We start from the raw sequence: 24,546 nt of genomic DNA on the forward strand, positions 1-24,546 counted from the left end.
ACACTCTGTCACAATCAAAGCAGGAGACATGAATACTGTTGTAAGCTGGGTGTGTGTGTTTTTGTGAGATAGTCGTGTGTCATGTTCTCTGATAACGTCTTGAAAGGATCAGCCCGAACGGAATGTTTAAACAGCGAGAGAATATTTACAGGTACATCTGTAAGGCACACAGCTGCAACCGTTGTGTGTGTGTGTGATGGAGATGTGACTGTTTGCCTGTCAGGTGATTTAGGAGACCATTAAGGGCTTAAACCATCAGCTAATTTTACCACCACAGTCTATTACATTCATTAAACTGCATTAGGACGATTCAGTCAAATGCATCAAACATGTCCATCTGTGGAGACGAGTGTGTGTGTTTTGTCTTCCCTCCCGCTGCTGTGGTTTTTCGTGAGGGTATCAGGTAATAGTAGACTCTAAACTAACAGCGACCTGCGCTCTTCCCCTGATCTGATCGTCTGTAATGGCAGACACACACTCACAGCTCTCAAAGATGGCCGCCTCCACAAGGATGACAGTGCGTTTGTTGTTCTCGCTCCGAGGAGATTGGAATGTCAGGATACGTGAGCCGAGCGAGAGAGAGAGAGAGAGAAACGGCTGTGTTTTCTCTCGCTCTGTATCTCTGCAGGCTGTCTTCCTGGTTGTGAGTGAGGCGTGAAGGATGTGTGCTGCCCCTCCCCTCCTTCCTCTCCTCTTTCTCCCTCCCCTCGCTCGTCTGATTGGCTGAAGGGACAGAAATGGAAACATTATTCGATTCCGTCTCCTCAGAGGTCAGCGACCTCTCTGAACGCTCTAAAGACCGAGCTCAGCATTTGGCTGTGGGACGGCTCAATGTTAATGAATGTTTAAAGAATAGCTAAAAAGCTCAAAGAGAGAGAGCTAGAGGGAGACAACAGAGAGTCCATGTTAAGTAAAGTGTGAAGAACCCTGGCTGTGTACATAATGGAACACAAGCCTTCTGCTGACTAGATACTGCACAGTATGTCTGTGTACTATCTACTAACATTTTAAAAGAAAATATGAAACATGAAATAAATCAAAATATAAAGGACTGCATTTGGAAAATTTCATTTTAATTTGAATTATTATTACTGTAAAAAAAATCTAGCATTCAAGAAAAATGATATAATAATAAACAGTAAAATTACAACACTAATATTTATGGCTGTCTTCATTTCTTCATTTTAAGAGATGGAGCAGCATTTACTGCAAACCGAGCTGCTCAGAGATGCTGAACACTCTGGATCATGAACTTCTCGCGTGTAAAAGCACAGGTCTGCGCTTTACTACGAAACGCGCCGCATATATTTAATTACATGGCTTCAGCACTAAGCTGTATCGAGATTGCTGTTTTATTCCAATGTTTTCTTTTGCATTTTAAACCTAAGTGTGTAAAATTGTCTCAGTTTAAGTTCTCCTATCCCAAGTTAATATTCAGAGTCAGTAAGCCATTTGTAAGATGACTGATTACATTTGTAAGACCCCTGAAAAGTGTTAACACAAGTGTGACTCTGTGTTGTCTGAAAATTTCACCCAGCCTGACATAGCAACATTGGCTTAACCAGTGACATAAGTTTGGGGCGTAGCTTTTTGTTTATCTGACCAATAGAAGACAAGGGTAGTCTGGCAAGCCAGACATACATCAAGATGTTAGGTCTGGCAACTCACCATAGACACGGCTCAATCCGAGGGGCGGGATAAACGGCTGTCTTTCAAATTCCCTCTGCACGCAATAGGACAGCGCTTCAACCAACCAGAGCGTTTTCCCAACAGCGGAGCTAACGTTAGTTAATAGATTCAACTTTTGAGTCTGGCCGGCAAAACTACGAACACATCTTCCTTTTTTAAGAATGACTTAAGTGCCGTTCTTTGATCTTTTCTCAAAGAAAAACTTAACTCCAAGTCCTCCAGAGTCGCGGCCAAAGCCGATTCTTCTTTGTTTTCAAGTAGCAGGGAACCGTCGCAACTCTGTCATCATTATGTTAAGCCCGCCCCGCCTACTCTATACACGACGTGATTGGCCTGTCCCAAATTAGGTTTTTCCAGCACGAAAGTCAATGGAGAGTTGCTAGACTACCCTGGCTGCAAAATAATTTTTGCTGCCGCTAGGGTGCGTCTAGGTTTCTAGGCAAAGACAAGGGGAGAGTTTGTTTAAAACCTGTTTGAAAACTATCATTATTTGTACAGTTTTGTTTGATGCTAGTAGTTCAGAAATGACATTTAAGTTAAGCTTATTTTCATTACACAGGAAATGTAAGGCCAGCTTGACCGCAATACAGTGTGAAATATTTAGCCCCAAAAAATCCAGGTATTTTCTGTATACAGTATATTTGCATACTATGCATGTGTACTATATTCTGTTGGAATAGTAGTACTAGTATGGTGGTATGCTGTTCTGAACATGCCCATGTATCCTTAGAGCTTTGCAGTAGTCACGTTAAGTGATAGCTAATTTTCGAAAAGTACATTTCCTGGTTTAACCCCAGACGAGATGTTACATGTTACATTTTCTAAATGAAGAATAGAAACAAGTTTAATCCCTCGTATATAACACAGGAGCAGAAAGCCACAGTCCTGCTCTGTGGCCGTTTTACCCTTCAGCAAGGATGTTAACCTCAGGTTGCTCCAGTGGGACTCTGCCTGTAATTAGCATACTGTAAGTCACTTTAAATAAAATGTGTCTGCTAAATACTACTAATAATTTGGTATTTTTACGCTTGCCCTTCAAGTTTGCTTGCGTACTTAATTAGGGTAGTATGGAGTAGTGGTTAAATATCTGGGTTAGTAACCGAAAGGACATATGTTTGAACTCTACAGGGGGGAGTGTGCTATTACCATTGGCACTTAACCTCAGGTTTCTCTAGGGAGACTGTCCCTGTAAAATGACTCATGTCAACATTACCAACTGTATTGGGGTGGTGCCAATGCAAAACCAAAGAGAAATGATAATACATTGAGTTATACGACTCGGTCTCAAAGGCATATTCAGGGCGGTGGTGGAGATTTTGACTCGCAGTGATATGAATCTTTTAAATACATTTACCAAAAGGATTCAGGTAACATTTTATTTCTATGATCCACCTTAGACGTTCTAACAACTATAATTTACTTTGAACTACGTGTCAACTTATTCTACTAACCCGAGCCCTATCTCTAACCTAATAGTCTACTACAGATTCAGACTACTAATACTCTGACGGCTAGTTGACAGTTGAAAAGTTACTTCTAGTTAGTAGAATGTCCAAAGTAGACCGTCAAAATAAAGTTAAAAATAGGTTTATTCGGATTATTTGACTGATTAATATGGTGAATATTTTAGCATTGTTATTCCAGTAGGTGTCATAAGTTATTGTGTTATTATTCATCATTCACTCCAATTTGTTAAAATCGAATAATTGAGTCATTATGCCTTCTAATCTACTAATAGCCTATACTCCAAAAAGATGGTTTATCTGCTGGGTGCGGCTTTTTCAAGATATAGTAAAATAAAATAAAAACGGAATAGCCTAAATAAATTAAGAGCAGTAATGTTTCTACCTCATAATCCTTTGTTGTGAATGAGATTGACTCACATGGTGAACTTATCAAACATCAATCAGTGTTCATTCACTCTCATTCAGTGCTGCTCTAAGACAGAATCAAAACCGTGAGCTGGGCATATTCATTCAGTAGGTCTAACCAATAAAATGTGCTTTCGCTTTCACTTTACTCTGCTTGCTAGTTCTATAGAGTGAGTCTACAAAGGCAGGAAAGTAGGTAGTGAACTAGAAATATTCGTTCATTTAAAGTATTTGTTCAGAAAAACGTTTTTCACAGTCTTCACTGAATTATCATTATATGCACATTAAATGTTCTAAGTGAATCCATGACCAACACTTGTCATGTGGGGGCCAAAGTGGAGCATGATCTGAGGTGCATTGAAGCCCTTGAGGCTTGTCACATGAACGTGCCTTTAGTTGAATTAAAGCGTATGCTAAATGGCTGCTTGCCTGCATTGTGTCATGTTGAGCAGATAAGAAAGCCATGCTGAATATGGCTGTTTTTTTTGTTGACATGGACAGTAGAACTATAACTCCTTATAGTCACCTCACATCGCCAAGGGTCGATTGTGAGCAGGATTTGTTTGGGGCAGGATTCAGTTTAGATTGGATTCATTCATTTGGAAACAGATAAAACAGGCCAATTGTATGTGTTTGCGGTGCAGTCCAAGGCAGAGAATGTCTGTTATTCCTCAAACTGAATTCTAAATGTCTTGCTATCTCACAGAGAGGAGCTTATCAAAACTGTGTAGATGGACACAATGTATGAACACTGTATGTGTGTGAGGAGCGACAATGTGTGTTTTGAAGAGTGTGTGAGCATTTTATTTGTTGTTTCCATTGTCACACGCAGCTGCTTCAAGGTTTATTCTCTCGTTTTCTCTCTCTCTCTCTCAAGCTTGAATTGGGTTCAACGTCCACATCTGTGTGTGGCAGCTGTGTGGGACCTTGATTGGATGAAATGATCAGATGAGAGGGGGAGGACAAAGGGAAAGAGTATATAGAAGGAGAGATGAGGAGTAATCAGAGGGAACTCTGTCTGATTCTTTTGATTTGTCTGTCTCTCACTGTTTCTCCCTTCAGATAAAGCTCAGTGTAAAATCAATTTTAGATTATATTGACCTCGGCCTGATTTTCCCTGCCGGTTTGTATTTTGCTGTAAAGGCGATTTGAGTGATTCTTTGAAAGAGAGAAACATTTTCAGAGCCATGGCCTAGTTGTTAGTGCACATAGGCATTTATCAGCTTGCATTTCCTGAACCTGTTGCACATTCAACTCAAAAATGTGAGACTCACGCAGTAGAATGAAAAAAGGGGGAAAAAAGGCACTGAGAAAGATGAGTGCAATGGTCAAATATGCCCATCTAGCTCATGCTCACATAGAAAAACAATGGAAAAGTAGCATAGTAAAATGCATGTTTGTAAAATGCAAAATCACCAGTACTTCTGTAGTTTGTCCCAAGTCATGTGAGGAGGGTCTTAAAAGCACACGAAAGAGGAGACTGACACTCAAAAATTTCCCCATGAGTGTTAGCAACTGCTAATAAACATGACAACATTATTAAGAAAGTACAAGAAAATGGCTGAATCTGATTTGACGGACATGCATGTAGGTTAAAGGTTACCAGTTGAAGTGTCACTCTCTCAGTTGGTTGTTTTGTAACGAAATAAACTCGATAAACTTCACAACCGAGTCACACAGTCCACTGTTTGAGCAAGAGTTCCCTGAGGACAGTCACTCTCCCGAGAGAGATAGACGGTCGGATTTCCGCTCGAGTTTGTTCAGATGCAGACCTTCACTTGTTAACTCTTATATTTGAGCAGAAACAGCTTTCATGTCATCCCTCGCTGTGATTTTTAGCTCTCGCAGGAGGATGAGGTGCATGCGGGCAGTGTGATGCGCGGCCTAGATTTAGCGTGTTTGTGTGTTTACCTCGCTTGTGTGTCTTGTCTTACCTCTCTGTGTTATTGTTGGGGGCTGTGAGTCACTGGATGTTAATCATTTCCCACACGGGCAAAGTACACACACACACACACACACTATCACAAACACACACACACACACACTCACACAAGCAAACTGGCAGGATCAGCCGTGATTACTCACTGCTACACAGGGCTAGTTTTATTAAGAGCGTGTTTACAGCCTGACTTTTAGTCATTAGTCTCTGCCTGTAAACACTTCAAAATCTCATAAACAAACAAAGAGTGATTGAACGGCCATAAATTGTGTTAAAGTAGAAAATCTTTTTTGTTGAATGATTTGTAATCAGTCCAGGATTATTTTTAGCTACCATTAAACCAATGAAACGGCGTAATGCTAATGCTACCGTGTTTACGTTTGGTAAACAAACGTGTACAGGCAACGAGCAGGTGCCAGTGAACCGGTGAGGGGCGCCCGAAGATCTCTCTCCTCCACGGCCCTCCGAGGGTTTCACACCGGAGGAGCTCCTGGTAATTAAAAGACAATTTTGTGAAATTGATTAGATTATGCTAATCAGGGGAGATAATATCTAGAGAAGCCTGAGAGTGTGTTGGTGTGTGTATGAGTGGGTGGATAAGCGTGTGTGTGTGTGGGTTTGAGTGATTATGAAGAGATGGCAGTCCGGTCGCCATTTCAAACCCCTGAATCCACCGCACTTGTGTGTGTGTATATGTGTGTGTGTGTGTCTGGAGATCACTCTCACGCCGCCATTTCACACAGCTCCGCTCGGCTGTCTCTGCCGCTCCTGAAATGTCAGAGCGATGTTCCCTGGACTAGGCGTGAGGATATGACAGCTGGCTGCTCACCTGCTGTGTGTGTGTCCGCACGCTGGGTGCTTTTAACTGATCCCGTCCCGTGCCTTTAATGCATTCTGTCAATGATAGATAATATCTGTCTTGAATGAAAAATAACTGGAATCGGTGTCCAAATCAGTTGAGATGAGGCAAGTCATTGTTACAGACTGATGATGTAACGGCCAATCCGATTCAAGCTCTCTCTCGCGCTAAGACAAACTGCCTGTCAGTGACCTTTGACCCGCTGGATAAAGAAACACAACTGGCATCGTTCGCAGCAGCAATCTTTATCAAACAGTACAGCTCTCTAAAAGTTGCGTATAAGTAAACAAACAAACAAATAAATAAATAAGCAACATTCATCTCATTAGATGCACCATGGGTGTCTTTGTAACTTGAGACACTCGTGCAACCACAAAGACACACACACACACACACACAATGACTCATGCATGTTATCATCAGAGATGAACGGTCTTGCCTATATTTGGCTTGCAAAGCCACATAAACTTCACATAATTGGCTTTCTGTTGGGAAGGAACGAGCCGCGCGGAAGGCGCTCTGAGAGAATGCATAAAGCTAAAAGACTATCTCTTTAAACGAATGCCTAATTATGCCATTACATTAACTAAAGAAAGAAGCTCTGTTCTAAAAAGAACAAGGAAAAACAAAGACAGCATTTTAGGTGGAGAGAGAGGTGGATGGAAAAGTCCGAGACTGAGAGAGAGAGAGATTGGTGCCTTCAGGCTTTATTTAGCTGGGACAACAGAACATGAGCTCATTACACACAAATACATTGCGGCAGCTACACCTCCAGCGCACAACTACACATTTAATATGATCTCTCCGTGTAAGCTCTTAGACACTCTTTTAGCGTGATCTCTCCATCCAGATCAGCAGATCTTCGATGGCGCTTTGCAGTAACTGATCACCGTAGCTGTTTTAAAACCCTTTCTGCCTTTCTATCTAATGTCTACATAGGCGGCTGCATTCTAACACAAATGGAACCTTGTAACTGGTTGATTTAAACAAGTCTGTTCTCTTGGCTGTAATACACTCTGAAAAAAATGTGTTACCTTTAGGGGCGAAACAGCTTGTCACTAGGGCAGTTACCTCAAGGAGACATCTTTCTACCATATTTACGCCTAAAAGGTTCATACTAATATGCAGCTTTTAGGGGTAGAGAGACATGGTACAGAGTTGTCCTTTTAAGGTACTAGTAGTAGTGACAAGCTATACTAAGGTACAATTATTGCAAAAAAAATTCTGTCTGTGCACTTGTAAACATACAAGTATAGCTAGTATGTACTTGAATGGGTAAAGGCCAAAATCTCCAAAACTGGCAATAAATCAACAACAATGGGCCACAAATTGATCTTCTTCAGTTGATATGTTTAAAGAAACCTGTATCATGTTAAAAAATGTATGCTTCAGGCTAGCTAATGTACATTCTATTGTCAACAAACCAGTGATTTGGCTCTCTTCGTGGTACTTTTAGCTGTAAGATATGCTTATTCCAAGATTCTGAAGTATTCATGCTATGTTCTAAAATGTTCAGTCATGCGACTGATGTTGTATGTGACATGGCAATGCTAACATGGTGGATGTAGTATGTCTGGATTGTATTCATACTACACACCTGAATACTTTATTAACTGTTGAGATGTGTACATACACATTTGTATTTTCTCTTTTTTTGCATGTTACGAAGCTAACTAAGCTGATTACTGTAATAAGAAAAGAAAAATATAGCACAAGTTTTGAGCCATGAAACAACTGTCTGTATAATGAACATTTCTGTTGGCTTCTGTTGAGCTCGTCACAGTGCATCTTGGCACTGTCTTCTGCAAATGATACAATACTAACTTAGAATTCGAGGTGCATACTGTCTAAGTAGGTACTACATTTGTAGGTATACACTTTGCAACAGTTAAAAAAGTATGTTACTATATAGGATGAATGTTTGTATTGTATATGAATTAAATATGGACATACTAAATCTGCCATGTCTTTTTGTTATGCGTCTTACCTTGCTTATGCCATTCACAAGGTTATGTTCAGGCTGCAGGCAAATGTGGCCCGAATCCGTTATTTTGCTCACATGTGACACATTTTTCTCATGACAGTTTGAATGGCTCAAACCACATGGAATCAGATCTTTTCAATTCCGATTTGTGCCACTTCCATATGTGGTACTGAATCTGATACAGGTCAGATGTTTTGCAATGCAACCGCTGTCTGAACAGTCATATCGGAATAAATTTTTCTGTCACTCTAGTGCAACATTCGTCACAATTCTGCGCTCATGGGAGTCACTTCAAAGATTTTATGTACCCAAAGTTATCAAGACAGTTGCAAAAGGTAGTCAGTGGAGAGGACAGTAATGTGTCATTGTCAGAACTCATAAGTATTACAGTGACAGCTCATACTCGCAAAACACGAGGGCTCGTATCATAAATGTTTAAAAACCCTGCTCTTTTTTCACATCCTCGTCTTTGTTTTTTTTAAATTGCCTGCGCATAAATTAGCTGACTTCCGCTGCAGATCACACTATGAATAAACGCGTAATCACTTACTTTAATGTTCTCTGTGTTTACTTCTGTATGACAGTGTGCTGCGTGATGTCTTTTTATCGTTCTTTTGTGCACGCGGGTCAGTTCAGGACCATGATCTGTTCGCACTGGAATCTGATATTGGCCACATGTAAAACAACAATGTGAAGAGCTTTACAAAAAAATCAGATCTGAGCAACAAATCAGAATTGAGCACTAAGGCTCGTAGTGTGAACGTAGCCTTCAATCTAGTCCAGATGCGCACTTTAGAATCTTGGCGAAAGTTCAGAGTACTTTTAACCTCCTGCTTTATGAATACTATAAATTCAGACATACTACTCATTTTGCATACTGTTTTTTGCCTATTTTTAGTAGGGAAGTAGGCATATTGGGATGGCAGCATATACCTATTAGAACTGTCTTTGTGTCAGGACTCAGGACAGGAGTGTACCTATAATGCATTAACATGCTCTATAGGTAGGCAGCTCATTATGTTTTGGAACAAAGTTAGTCGGTGTTCAGGATTGAAGGATTCGGGTCAGTCTAGTCTGCTTTACTTCAACTCTTTACTTCTGCTTTAGTCCCTCTTTCCTACTCAAACCCAGCAATCCACAGTAAAATCACGCAAGCAGCTATTCTCATCTGCTCTCACTATGTTTGTCCTTTCCGCCCCTTCTTGCTCCTCTTTCCACTTTCTTTCCTGTCAACTCCTCTCTCTTTCTCTGGAGGGAGAGAGGCTGATGCAAACGGGTGGGCTGTGGTGTAATCCAGGGCCTGGGAAGGTCTGCGGATCAGACTCTGTGTTCCGTATCCTCCGCGTGTCCTTCGGCCTTGACGCCCCCCGACCCGCCCGCTCGCCTACAGTCCTTGACGATGCCATCATTCGCTCATAAATTCCGACCGCATCCTCCCTGACCCCCGCGGCTGACTCCTCCCACACGGCGCATGATTGACTGCTCGCGGCAGACCCACTGATTCCATTTAGTCCTCCCAGATTAGTAGCGCTTTCCGCTCTTGTGTACATGTTTTTCTACATGTGTGTGGGATTCCTCACGGTTTTCCAGGGCTTAGCCCACCTTTGTTTTAAAGATCAGGCACAGTAACGGCATAATCCAACGCCTGTTTGTCGCCATAGCTCTTGGTAATCGTAATCGCCTTGAAATATTGTTGCGGTTGTCGCCATGTGTTCGTCCTGGCACTTGGAGAATTCTCTGGAAGGTTGCCGGTACAGTCGAGCAGGCCCAGACTCAGAGATGGGCAGGGAGTGTGTTTGGGTGCGCAGATGTGGGCCGTTTTCAGACAGGTCTGTCTGAGGAGGTCACGGCTCAATAAAAGGATCATATGACAGGGGTGCGATGCACAGAGCGGAGGAGGAAACTTCAGTGTGCGTTTTAAGCTAAAATTAGGCAGATGGTTAGACTGCACTGGATTAAGTCTGGAGGCGAGAGAGAGAGAGAGAGAGACAGGGTGTGAACAAGAGAATGACAATATTTAAAACAAAAATTGCTCAAGCAGCCATAGTTCTTGTTTAATTTGCAACTCTGTCTGTCTGTATTTCTCCCTTCGCATGCATGTACACACACACACACACACCTATAACAACACAAATGACTGAAATTAAATTGAACTTGACTTGTAGGCCTATTTAATTATGCAAAGTGTCTGTGTATGTTTTGATTTATACTCAGGGTTGTACTGAAACAGTCTAAGTTCACCTCTAGTTGATGCTTTTGAGTGTTTGTCAACTAGTCAGGATCACATGACCTAAGTGTCAGTTGTTTTATATTGTGACAGGAGGAGGAAAGTTCCCCTGTCTGCAAACTTTGAACTAGTGTATTTGTGTTATCTTTGCATGGTATTCATTGATCAGGATTCATTTTATATGTTCATCTACAAAATTGTAAAAAATAAAAATACCTGATCTGAGATCACTAAAACAAACAAAAGTGTTGTCCAGAGAAACTGCGCTTTTGGCATTGACCGAATTAATTTGGGCGATTGGAGATATATGCAAGCTTTCGTGTTTCACCTTTCTCACTTTTCAGGATGACTATTGGACTAGTATTGTGCAAGTCAGACTACTTTTATTACTACTTTTTTTTTATTTTCATTGATCATTTTGCTTAATTTCAAAAGGCATGCATATGTGATCTTGTTGATGAGACAAACACAGGATTTTTTCCCTGCTGCTTGTAGATGGTTATGTGCTGTGTATAGGGTCCAAAATTCACTTTTGGCCACTACAGTAGATCATTTGTTTGCCTGGCTCCGCCCTCCTAAGTACTTCCGCTCAATTTTAATTTTCCTTCAGTACTCCGTCTGGGTTTGCGGTATATTCTTGGGTTTCTCTGGCCAATTTTTTGGCGGTCCAGTCAGCGAACAGAGGGAGTGGCTGAGAACGATGACATTGAGGTCATGCGCTAGTTTGAGTTGTAGGGTTACGTCACAACTAAACGCTAGCAATTGGTTATAGCAGATCTAGAGTGGCTCTGGGCAGATCCAGTAGTTTTAAACTTCAACAGAGTACCCGCCTTCAAGGAAGTTAACGCTTGTCAATGGAGAGTGGCCAGACTCTCTGTACAAATGAAATGTACGAGAGTCTGGTAGGACCAGGCTAGATAATTTGTCCCTATGTCAGAGTTTATAGCCCTGTGGTTTGAGTCCGGCTTGTAGTCCTTTCTGATCTTGAAGATATAAGATAGACTTAATGTATGTATATTCCAGTGGTACAAGATGCTTGGAGATGTGACTGATTTGAGTGGCCTACATCACTTATTCTTTGTAAAGTTTCCAAATAACCCCTTTTTTTTTACTCATAAAAGACGCTTTTTACTCACATTTGGCACTTGCCAATTGTTATTGTTGGACCCTGAGTGTGTGTGTAGTTTGGAGGGACCGGAGCAATGCTGTGCCCTACAATTTCCTTTTTGTTTAGTGGGACTGGCACCTCAACGCATTACCCCATTCTGTCTCTCCCCCTCCCCCTCCCCCTCCCCCTCTTTAACTGAAAATGAATCTCTAATTTCACAGTTATCATCATCATAACCCCACAATGAATTATGCAAAGTTATTCAAAGAACCAATCTATAACTTATTAATTGCTGCCTTTTCTCATTCACTATTTTCTCTACCCGCTCTCTGTCTCTCTCCCTCTCCTCCTTGCACACTTTTATTTGAGACGCCACTTCCATCACCCTTTCTATGTAGAAATATGATGACTCTTGTGTTATAGCACTGACATGCTGATTTTACTCCCCTTTGAATGTTTAAATCATCCCTAGAGCTAGGCACTGTCAAACACACACACACACACACACACACACACACACACACATTAGGAAGTCTACGGGGAGAGTGGTGTGGAACTGCACGCCTGTCTCGCCAATCATGGCTGTTTTCTTAGCTGATGGTTGTTTTGCAGTGATCAATAGAAGATATTTCTGCTCTGTCCGATCTGAAACAGGAGATGGATTTTCTCATCAGGTTTATGCTTTTGTCAATGTAAACACACACACACATACAAACACAGGAGATGAGGGGAGGGTAGGATGTGTGTTCCTCTTTTGCAGAGCTGTAAATCATGTTTATGACGGTAATACAGGTATAGATCAGTGTGTTGATGGAGAGAAGAATTGAAGTGATGAAACTGAATGTAGTATAATTGTTTCTGTCTGTTTGTGTGTGTATGCGTGCTGTAATGTGAAAGTGAATGCATATATGAATGTCATTTGTGTGTGTGAGGCCTCCTCAGATGGAACATGTGTAACATGCTGTGTGTCTGTGTGTGGACTCGCATGTGCTTGTGTTTGTGTGAATGTTAATGGAGATTGTATAGGGACATTGAGCATGTCTCTCTCTCTCTCTCTCTCACACACACACACACACACACACACACACACACACACACACACACACACACACACACACACACACACAGCTCTCTCTGTAATGGAGTGTCTAAATATATCCGGTTTTTGCCAGATCCGCTGCCTCCGGAGTGAATAAGAAATGGGCTTTAGTAAAGGACAGAATCTCTCTCTCACTCACACACACACACACACACATTCACACTCTCTCTCGTCTTTCTGTCTAACGGTGTGTCGTTGGCGTATCGCTGCTCACTTGCTGTGTGTAACAAACCTAGATCAGTAATTTTTGTGTAAATTAGAGCGATCTAGTTTTGTCACGTCACTTGTAGATCGAGCGTAAGACACCTGCGCACACACTTATTACAGCACAAACATATATATATACACACACACACACACACACACACACACACACACACACACACACACACACACACACACACACACATATAGAGCGTGCTGTGGCAAGCTAAACATCTAATGCTCCTCAATGGTCCCACTGGGATCTTACGGAGGTCAAAGAATGCCGGTGAATCCTGTGAGACTCTTTACGCGCCTCTGAACTGACCAGTCAGCTTGCACGTCTCATTGGCGGTCAGACGGCTGATTATCTGTGCGTCAGACTCATAAATTAACGGAGCTCATAAATTAATATTGATCTTTTAGTTAATTGTGGCCTGTACATACTTTAAAAGTGTTTTTTTTTTGTGTGTGTGTGTTTCCTAAACTTTGACAATTGTCAAATTAATTAGCCACTGTTTTTGCCACTGTTATTGATACAGATGGTATAGCGAGAACAGTAAATGATGAGGTGAAAAGGGACAGATGACATGTAATAGCTGGCTTATTCAGTTTGTCTAAGTGAGAAAGACATGTGTACATATGTACAAGCCATGGATAAAGCATATATCAAGTAGCAGCAAGAGGATTTTTTTTTTTTTAAAGCCTTGTTTTGCATATATTATTATAAAATAAATACGTTATTTATTAAAAAACATATTTGTATAAATTATTTATTTTAAATTATATTTTTTATAGTTTATTTAAATAATAATAAATACATTTATATAATGTATATATATTTTTATAATGTAATTCATAAGTATAAATATCTTTTAATTAATTTCTTAATTACACAAATTTAAATGTAATGTTTACATTTTTTCAAAGCCTTGTTTTGCTTATTGTTATTCAAAATAAATAAATACATTATATTATTTTATTTAGGCTATAATAAAATACATTTCTAAATTATTTATTATAAATTATATTCATTATAGTTTAAATATATATATACTTTTATAATATTATTTATAATTATAAATAATATTTTAAATGATGTAATTCATTCATACACAAATTTAAATGTAAAGTTTACGGTTTTCTCAAAGCCTTGTTGTGCAAATATTATTAAAAATAAACATTATTTGTAATAAAATAAATGTATACATTTATTAAAAATTTATTTTATTATAGTATTATGTATAATTTTTAATAATATATTTTATAATTTTAAGTTTAAAATGTCCATATTTTTCTCAAAGCCTAGTTTTGTATATATTTTATAAAATAAATATATATACAATATATTATCTATAATAAAATTAATTTAGATGTTACTTAAGTATAGTTATTATAGTTTATTAAAATATAATGTATATCATTTTATAATATAATTTCTAAGAATCCTTTTTTATTGTGTGTGTGTGTGTGTGTGAAAGTTTCTCTGAGAGATTGAGAGTGTGTGTGTGTGTGTGTGTGTGTGTGTGTGTGTGTGTTAATGGATCCGTCCCTGTCTTAGGGCTAAATGTAGCTGCTTTATATGCACTACTACAACAACTACAAGTGTGGGCGTGACTAGCAGCTTGTGTGTGTGTGTGTGTGTGTGTGTGTGTGTGTGTGTGTGTGTGTGTGTGTGTGTGTGTCTCTGTCAGTCAGCGGCAGTTGGCCTAAAGGAATGTGTGTGTGATGCTTTCCAGTTGACTTAAGAATAGAGATCATGAGATCAGAACAAAAGCATCCACCATTTTGCTTGTGAAGAAATCCCCTTTGCTTATGAAGAAGGGTTAATTCCTCCTTTAACATACACTTTGCCACAAACAGTTTATGAGATGTGCTCTTGTAGGACAGCGGTGTGTGTGTGTGTGTGTTCCTCAGGTCTCATTTTGCATTGTTTGTGTGGCATTGTTTGGGCAGACGATCCGCTCTGTATATCTGCTGATCTTTGTTGCTGTGGAAGCGGATCTGGTAACTCCTTATTGGACCACAGAACAGCTCACGGACGAAAGGCCGAAGTATCCCAGCATGCAGCTTTCCACCATCTGTCACGGGCCCTTTGTTTGGGTGTGGGTTGAGCTGCTGGTCTCTGGTTACTTATAACACGCAAAGACACACACACACACACTCACACACATATTACAGCTTTAAATCACGTTCCCATCCTTTGAATTTCCACTATCTGATACTGTGTGGCACAAGAGTGATGTTTGTTACCGTGGAAAGGCGCATTGACGTGATCAATGGCATCTGTCTCCTTGCGTTAGGATAAACTGGACGTTTTGGCTCATGATCGGAGTTGTAGAGTTTTCCATTTTGCACGAACGGACACAGCAGCGCAGATCCGTGGAGAAACTCGCAGCTTTTACCTCTCGGAAATCTATTTAAACATTTCGACGCTGTTGCCCTGCTTTTCTTAAAGACCTCTAGATTATTCATCCATGGGGCAGGACACACACACACACACACACACACACACACACACACACACACACACACATACATAAAATCTAATACCCTCTCACTCACATCTGAGACGGCTGAAGAAAGAAAGGTGAATCCCACACCTCTTTGTACAGGCCACCGCCCACATATCATTTCTCTTCTCCATCTGCCCTCCCTTCCTTGATTTAGAGACTGGTGTTTTTAACACGGCGCCATACATGCTCTCTCTCTCTCTCTCTCTCTCTCTCTCTCTCTCTCTCTGTGCATCCTGGGACACTGACGGTGGTGTGACTGCCAGTGTCACCAAGCAACCGTGTCTTGCGACAGGCGAAGCCATCTCACGCTTCAGGAAAGCTGCTCCAGCCAATGGCGACGCAGCACTGCTGCCAATCGATGAGTCAGAAGGGCCGAGGAGATGGATGTATTTGGACACTCGTTAACCAGAATCGCACGCCCTTGTGAAATAGCATGCATTTTGTGTCCTGTGTACTTACCGGTTGTAGGAATGAGCATTTATGCCGCCGCAACTGGGAATTAACAGCGATGTAAGGTCAAAGGTCACTGTTCCCCTGCCGCAGGTCACCAGGAAGGTGACAGGCCTGTGCTGAGCGTGTGCTGGTTGAAGAAAATTGAGTCTTTGTGTCAGTGTGGTTGCTGGCGCGCTCTGATTAGCACTGATCCATGCTGACGACTCTGTTGGCAGATTAGCGTGGCTAGCATTGGCCATCTGTTACCACGGGCCATAGCAAGTGAGAAGTGTCGGTCACGTGCGCACACACACAGACAGATATACAGCATTATGAATAAACACACACTCTATGCCCTGTCTCTCTCCGATTTTCCACACATACAAACGAACACAATTACTCACACACTCTCCCAAACACAGCAACCTCAGCAGTATATTTCACTGCCTCAGAAGTGTATGATTGATTTTCAGGTTAAATTAAATAACACACAGCTTTATGTAGTGTCTCTCTCTGGAAGCACGTTCGTGGGAATCGAGTTCACGTTTCTCCCAGCTGGCTGGAGAGCCTGGAGGTGTCGTCCATATTGCTCGGACTAAACATATCCCGCAAAGCGCCCAGATCGCGATTCATATGATTCACTCATTCGCAGAATCCGGGACCTGCTGTTTTTTTTCCGCCAATCTCATTGGCCGCGTACACCAAGTCAAATTAATTACGCAGCTCACGGAGATTACGATGCCTGCCTTCCAGTGCCACAGTGGAAGATGGCTAATTAGCTATAAAATCAGACTAATTCTGATGCTAAAGCTGTTTTAATTTCTGATAATTAAGTCAGGATTGGATCCTTAAATACCCTGGCATACCATTATTGCGGTAATCATGGTTGTTGTTATGAATTATTTTGAGGCCCTCGTCTTTTACCGTTGATGTTTAAGGTAATCAGCCTGAAGTGAGTAGCTGGAGAGAGGTAGATGATAACCTATCTATATATTCAAATCAATACTTTTTTTATTCAGCAAGGTTGTATTAAATTGATCAAAAGTGACAGTAAGGATGCTACAAAAGATTTTTTTTTCCAGTAAATGCTGTTCTAATCAAACTTACTATATATCAAAGAATACTAAAGTTTTTGTTTTATCGTGGTTCCCAAAAAATATTAAGCAGCACAACTGTTTTCGATAAACATAGGAAATGTTTCTTGAGCACCAAATTAGCATATTGATGATTTCTGAAGGATCATGTGCTGATTCTGCCTTGCCGTCACAGGAATACATTACATTTTAAAATAAATTCAAATAGAAAACAGTCTATTTTGATCAAATAAATGCAGCATTGGTAAGCAAAAGAGACTTTTTATTACATTTTATATTATATAGTTCGTTACATTAAATTTAATTATATAATAACATTTATTTTAATGTATAATTTTAAACTTTAATTATATTTAATATCACGTGTGTATGAGACATGGTTGTGCATTTTAGAAAATTAAAGTTTTTTTCTTTATACTATTTGCTGTATGTGAGTCTATATATGAAGTGAGTTGCGCCCTTTTTTCACAGTTTTATTACTGTGTTACCATGTCTTATCTGACTGTGCTCACAGCAGTTTCAACAAGAAATGATTTTCCACTGAGAAGTGTTTGGGTGGTTATTTAGGATATACACTCTTATATTGAACCACAAAGGGTTATTTCAGACATTTCATATATAGAGCATTTTAGGGGTTCCCATCATGGGATCATTTTATGGATTTAGTTTTAATTAATTTACTTTTAATTCCTTTATTATTTTAATTACATTTTATGAATTAAGCTTGTAAACTTACTGTATCTCTAGATTTTTTTTTAAATGACCCATTAAACATGAAAGTGAAATGCAATCATTTAAAGCTGCAGTCCGTAACTTTTTTTGTGTGTTCAAAATTTACAAATTGTATATAATAATTAAGTACATCATGAATCCATTTTCCAATCCGTGATTTTGTCTTATCCTGAATCACTACGGTTTACCTGTAATAAGTGTTTATATACGGACTATTTTAGACCGATCAGGTCGGCACCCCTGCGGAGTAGCCCAGTACCTGCGTGACTCGTCATAGACATACACAGAGAGAAGTAGCTCCGGCTGCAATGTTCTTCCGCAAGGCGCATGCAGTTCTGTTTATTAACCGCTATAGAGACACGGACTGCAACTTTAAGACATTTCTCCTTATATAGAAACTTTAAAATTGAGTCAAGAATCATGGGGTTCTAAATAGAACCCCACTGAGCTTTTTTTCTTAAGGCCAGGACGGTCGGTCAGCTTAGTTTTTCGGTGTGTTTCGCACCATTGGCTGTAGTCGGACGGCGTCAGTTTTTTTTGGGCCGATTCGGCATGTTGAATCAGCATTGGGCCGAGAGAGAGAACTCTGATTGGCTGTTCAGCTTAGCTGAAAGGGATTAAAAGCAAGCAAAGAAGTCAAGAAGGTACAGACAGAAGGCTGTTATAAACGTCACCGCTAGTTCTTTGACGTCGGCTTGGTGTGTCCCGGGCTTAAGAGTGTAGAATTTCAATCTAGCATTCATTTTGAGTAACCTGCCATGAACTTGAGTTGGCAGGGTCATGACCTGATGACCTTTGACATTTGGAGGCAGGGTATGAGTGAGGGAAAAATGGTTAGAACGCAAAGATGGAAGACTGATCCAAAAGACGAGAGAGTGAAGGACAGGTGGAGTGAAAGAAATGGGGGGATAACAACCGCAGTGGCAGATTGTGGCCTTTGCCACTGTTTACGCCAATATGCAGACACTTTCATTGTGTGTGTGTCGGTTTCGGCATTGCTCTTGGGCGAGGGATGTTAGTTGATATTCTGTGGACGTTTCCATCTCTGAGATCTAATCGGTGTGCGTATGCATGTGTGTTTGTGTGTGTGTGTAGCAGAGACATACAAGAAGGAGAGCAGCTCAGGGAATCGGCCACGAGTGTTTATATATAATGACAGAATAACAAAGCCGTGTATGCCACACCATGGTGCTCTCTGCCGCTTCCCACAGCGAAATCTCCTTGTGAGATCAGCATCTGTGCGGATATGCGAACAAACTCAAGATTTCCAAACATATAAAGAGTTCACTCGTTTCCAGCGGTCGGGATTCTTTCGGTAAAAAAATCTACATACTGAAATCACACTCTAAAGGCTGTTAATTGTATTTTCATGTTTTTTTTTAAAGTATGTGCGGATATGGTATGTTTTGAAAAGGGGAAAAAATAAATTTGAGAATGCTTGTGTTTTTTTTTGTGTGTGTGTGTATATGCTGGCTGCGTGTGACTGTCTTTAATATGCGTCTCTCCAAACTGTGAAATCTCCGCAGAAACAGTTAAAGGCATAATTTGCCTGTTAAGCACATCAAGTGTGAGAACGCTTGTTTTACGCTGTGTAAAAAATTACTGTGAATAGTCTTGTAAAACAGCGCGCTGCTCACTTCGTGTGTGCGTGTGTGAATGTGCATGAGCTCGTGCCAGTCTCTCTTCTATCCTATTGAAGAGGGTCTCGACAGTGAATGAATGGTTAATGTGACAAGCCGAGCAAACCCTCTGCCCAAACGGGACGTTAATGTGTGGTCCTGTAGAAATGTGCTCAAGGGGTTGGTTCGTCTTGCGAGCAGACGTGTGTGTGTGAAGGAGACTGACTTGTGTTAAATAGAAATATTGTTCATGGCAAGTGAGATGTGAAAGTAAGAGTGGCAGGCCGTGTGTGCGTGCGAGAGCTCACTCTAATTATCGATTGGATTGTGCTTGACAGATATGGAGTCTGCAGAACGGCTGGCCTCGCCTTCCGCCACCCCGGCCTCCGTCCACGCCACCTCTTCGACGTCATCTTCCTCTTCCTCCTCTTCCTCATCCACAGCAGCCTCCAATGCCAAGAGCAGCCTGAACCACGGAGTCACAGCAACGCTCGGCACATGCGGTAAGAACTTGCGCACACACATGCTCTTTCATACCCTGACGCAAGGGTTGCTTATTGTTACAGTGTGAAAAGTGCTCAGTCAAAACTCACGCACAATCACACGCCAGCACATTTCCACACACACACCACTGAGTGTCACACAGACGCGCTTTGAGCATGTCTCCCAGTTTAGGTTGGCGGCAGATCGGAGACTGATGTCATCAGGGACCTCTCTTCTTGTCTGATGATTTTTTTTTTTTCCTCTCTGGGTGACATGTGATAAAGCGCAAATATTCTCTGCTGATTGAGTCCCGTCTGATAAGGCACAAGGGTTCACGTTCTCAGAGTCTGCTCTGTTAAAGGGATAGTTCAGCCAAAAATGAAAGGATCTCAAGTTGTTCCAAACTCTAGTTTATTTCTTCCAAGGAACACAAAAGGAGATTTTGTCCATACTCCTCTTTTATTGTAATTAGTACCGATGCTTTCAAGGGCCGAAAAGGACAAAAAAGCACCATAAAATGAGTACGTATGACTCTTATTTTGCTTGATGCGTGAAAACAGACCCCACTGGTTCTTGTGAGGTTGATCTTCCATTTATGTGCTTTATGAATGTGCGTTGATCGATGTTAATGTATGAATAAAATCCTTAATTAATCTGTTCATCAAATAAAGCAATCATGTCTTTTCAGAAGATTAGGATTAAACCGCTCGATTCATATGAGGTTTATTTAATTATATTTATATATTTTGTACTTCTTGACACTTGAAATGTATGGTTGCATGGTCTTTTAAGGGATGGACAAAAATGAGAGAGATGAGAGAATATTAAAAATATCTTTCGCAGATGAACGGAAGTGTTATGGGTTTTGAACGACATGTAAAATGTACAAAAAATCCTCCCCTCTGCCACAGCTCGTGAATCTTAATCAGTTCAAAAATAGTGCTTCTATTTGTGATGGGACCACATCTGACATCAGTGGTTAGATTTGCAAGAGCCAATATCATTGGCATATTTAAATTTAACAAGATAATGAATGATATTTAAGAGCTGTGGCGGTGGGGAAATTTTTTATTCAGCAGATAACGACTTTCTGTTTCTCACAGACAAAACCTTTTGTGTTCCACAGCAAGAAAGTCTTACAGGGTTTGGAAATAGAAATGATGACAGAATTAGCTTTTTTGTATAAACTAAACCTTGAAAAGCTGTAGCAGTAGCATCACTAAAAAAGCGAAGCTATTAGTTTAACAATATTACTCCATATCAAAGTGTCGCTAGTTTTTAAATAATATGTTTTACAGTTATTTTACATTGCAGTGTTAAATTTTTCCTGAGGGTATTTAAGCAATTTATTCACATATCTGGCATTTTTTGTTGGACAGTTACATAAACCGCTTAGAGTAGTCTTTGAAGTTAGTAATCTCATTTTTTCTTTTTCTTTAAGAATGGTCATAACTTTAAATAAGTAAACGGGGAGATTGGTCTAATTTCAACCCCAAAAGTAAGAGTGATTACCCCTTTGATAAATGCTAGTTGGTCAGACTAGTTCTTAAGACTCTGACTTAATATAGTCTCTATGTTTATGCAACTGGCCCTTGGTGGCTGTTTGGAATCAGAACTAGCAATGGCTGATTTTTGAATGAATCAATTTTTTCATTGAATCGATTCACAGTTCAGTCTGCATTGCTCACTGAATTCTAAAACGTTTCTTACTCAGTCAAACAGTAATGGGATACTTTAAAACACTGAAAACAACTGGAGTGCTGGATGCAAAATTAGAATCAGAATCAGTTAAAACCATTTTAAAACCTAACCCCGTCTCCCATAATAAAACAGAGCAAAATGACTCCCTGAATGAAGAAAGAAAAAATTATTTATTAATCGTTTTTCTAACTGTCTATGGTTTTTCCATCTGATAAAGCATCTCTTCTCCCTCCCTCTTGGGTTTTGTTCTTTCTGTGGTGCAGTCAGGGCTGAAGAAAGCCACCGACTTGCTCCTGTCGTAATTACCGACTTATTGTTCGGCATGTGAAAACACCGACCAGGATTTAGCACTTACAGTTTTGGCTGCAAATTGAAAAGCTGCTGCATTAATGAATCTCAACCAATTAACTAGACCTTTGTTAATACTGCTGTCATCTCACTCTCCACCCCCCTTCACATAAACACACGCGCACATGTGAACACAGACACAATAACACAGCTTTCCCTCCATCCTTCCTGACACTCTTAAATATCCTCTTCTGCTCTATAAACTGTGAAGTTTGTAAGACTCCACTGGCTCTTTCCTGTTTGTAAATCGCTCTGTCTGCCGTGGTTTAGTTTTTGGCCCGTGTCGCTTTCTGACGAGACTCTCATTAACAGGTGATATTCCTCGCGGCTTTCCACTCCTTTACCTCAACACCAGCCCGACAAGAGGAGTTACGGTGAAGGGAGACCTTTTGTTTTTGCTGAGAGACTGCTATTTTTCCCTTCAGAGTTTGGGATTTTTGAACATGTAATTCCGGCTCTGGCTCGTCTCTCTTGAAATTCAAGTACCCAGCAAAATTCGGGTTCAAGTACTCACCGACTCTCTTTGCTGTTTTGTTTTTACAGAAATAAAGCTCCAGTTTTTGTCAGAGCCATGACTTTGTGGTTACTGCAGATACACTTGACATGGTGCTCATATGGGTATCGCAAGCTGGATTCTTGCTTTCTGAATCCATTCCACTTTCCACTATACGCCTTTACTACACAATCGGATAAGGAAACGTGGCATTCAAAGTAGGAATGGGTCACAATGCAAGACTAGTTGACTAGTTATCTAGCAACTGACTATTCGCTCAGGGATGCTGACTTCATTTTTAAAAGTATTACATTTTTATATATTTTTATCACATTGATCATGTGTGTCTTAGCTGACAAAACTGTTTGCACTACTTTCTCTGAGATGTTGTGTCTTTAAATGTAAAGCACTGCTGCTACAGCCAAACATGGATGTCAAATTTCTTTGCTGCTGTTTCTGAACATCTTGCAGCACTAGGATTGCATTTTTAAGATGGCCTGTCCAGACACAAATCATTTTCTTTTTCATTCTGTTTAACTGGTGAATCTGAAATCAGCCGAATTATTCAGGGAGACCAGTTAGCCAGCTAGCTATTCAGTAACCCACAGAATAGTTTTACAAATATGAAGTTTTCAATTCCAAGAGTGCTGATGTTTCATAAAATAGGACTGGGACAGTTTGCATCACTCCACTTGTCTACGATTACTACATAGAATTCCAGCGCTTGATCCTGCTTTGTCCTCTATTGGGACTATTTTTGTTGGCTGTGCAAAAATAAAATAGCTGGCCTTATTGTGTCTGAAATGTGAAGTACTTAATATTAACTTCTTGTTATAGTTGTATAAAAGCATAAAAGACAATGTTGCACAAGCAAGAGTGCTGTATTACTTAATATCACCATGGTTGAGATTACCTGTGATACAGTAACATTCCTTCTCATGTGATATTGTTTAATTTAAAGAGAAAAAATCCCAAAACAAAGACTGATCCATTATAAAGTGATTTTACCTGGGTTAAACGGACAAGAGGACCTCGGTAATTCAGTCCTAGTTTGAGGTGATTAACGTTCAGAATGAGACTTTCCCTCGACAGGTTCTCACAGCGCTATCATTACCACTTTAAACGCAATTAACACTTTGTCCCACTAAATCACCGGCCCACAAGCGTGCCGGAGCGATAGATGATGTTCAGGTCGAGTACGAGGTGCATCTGGGCTTAAACAGAGAATATTCTAACCTCTCTCAGAACAAACGGCGGCCACATGTTCGCACTTTTTCTCTCCGTCCCCCTCAGACACACAGACAATTAAGTCAGCTGTCAGATCTGTCTGTAGGAATGTGATTGATGCAAACGGAGGGCACATTAATCGGCTTCCGCCGCATCCCACATAAGAGAGCGAATGAGGAGACAGGTGGGGGAGGACAGTGCCGCTTTTCAAGATGGCTCGGTTTGTCAGAAGATGGAGAACATGGGAAGGTGTGTTGGTGGGGGGGTTGGGGGACAAGCGAAGAAAGAGAGAGACGGTGAGAGAGAACGAAGAAGAAAGATAAAATAAGAAGGATATCAGGTAATCCGGTAATTCTGCTCTGCTCCTCTCAGAGGCTGATTTAATTATTGCTGGCTGAAAGCGCATTAATATGAAACTGGCGTTTCTGCCACTGTGTGTGTTTGTGTGTGTGTGTGTGTGTGTGTGTGTGTGTGTGTGTGTGTGTGTGTGTGTGTGTGTGTGTGTGTGTGCCAGCAGGAGCGGATGATGGTCTTTGGGGGAATATTTCCTCTCATTTATCTTCACATCCGCCTCTCTCCTTCTCAAGCTCCTTCTTTTCGTCCTTTTTTCCCCTCTTTCATTGCCACTGTATATATCAGGACAAAACCCAAAACATACAGCCTATACTGGATTTGTGTATGTGAGAATTAAAAAGGACAGGCCTTAAGCTCAGGAACTGAAAGCTGTCAGTCTTCTTTCTTCTCTTTTCCATTCTAGAGCCTAATTAAAAGAGGGCATATGCAAAACAGGATTTTCTTTCTCTTTTGAAATGAGTTAACTGGCTGCGCACGAAAACAAACATACGCCATGACAAGTGAAGTCCGATTCACTTACAAACAACTCTTTGAGCCAGTTCTTTCAATGAATCTGGCAAAAGAAAAATC

The 24,546-nt window shown here is 40.5% G+C and overlaps 1 protein-coding gene across 16 annotated transcripts in view; it reads left to right on the forward strand.

The window, feature by feature from the left end:
- Positions 1 to 24,546, forward strand: part of baz2ba (bromodomain adjacent to zinc finger domain, 2Ba) — an 83,961-nt gene that overhangs the window by 25,765 nt on the left and 33,650 nt on the right. For all 16 annotated transcript variants that reach the window (XM_084425327.1, XM_084425338.1, XM_084425336.1 and 13 more), the window contains exon 3: positions 19,709 to 19,873. In XM_084425327.1, coding sequence (XP_084281453.1) covers positions 19,711 to 19,873 — 163 coding nt within the window. In that variant the 5' untranslated portion in view covers positions 19,709 to 19,710. The remainder of the gene's footprint in view (positions 1 to 19,708; positions 19,874 to 24,546) is intronic.

The sequence above is a fragment of the Rutilus rutilus genome (genome assembly GCF_951802725.1).
Source record: "Rutilus rutilus genome assembly, chromosome: 12".
Classification (NCBI taxonomy): domain Eukaryota; kingdom Metazoa; phylum Chordata; class Actinopteri; order Cypriniformes; family Leuciscidae; genus Rutilus; species Rutilus rutilus.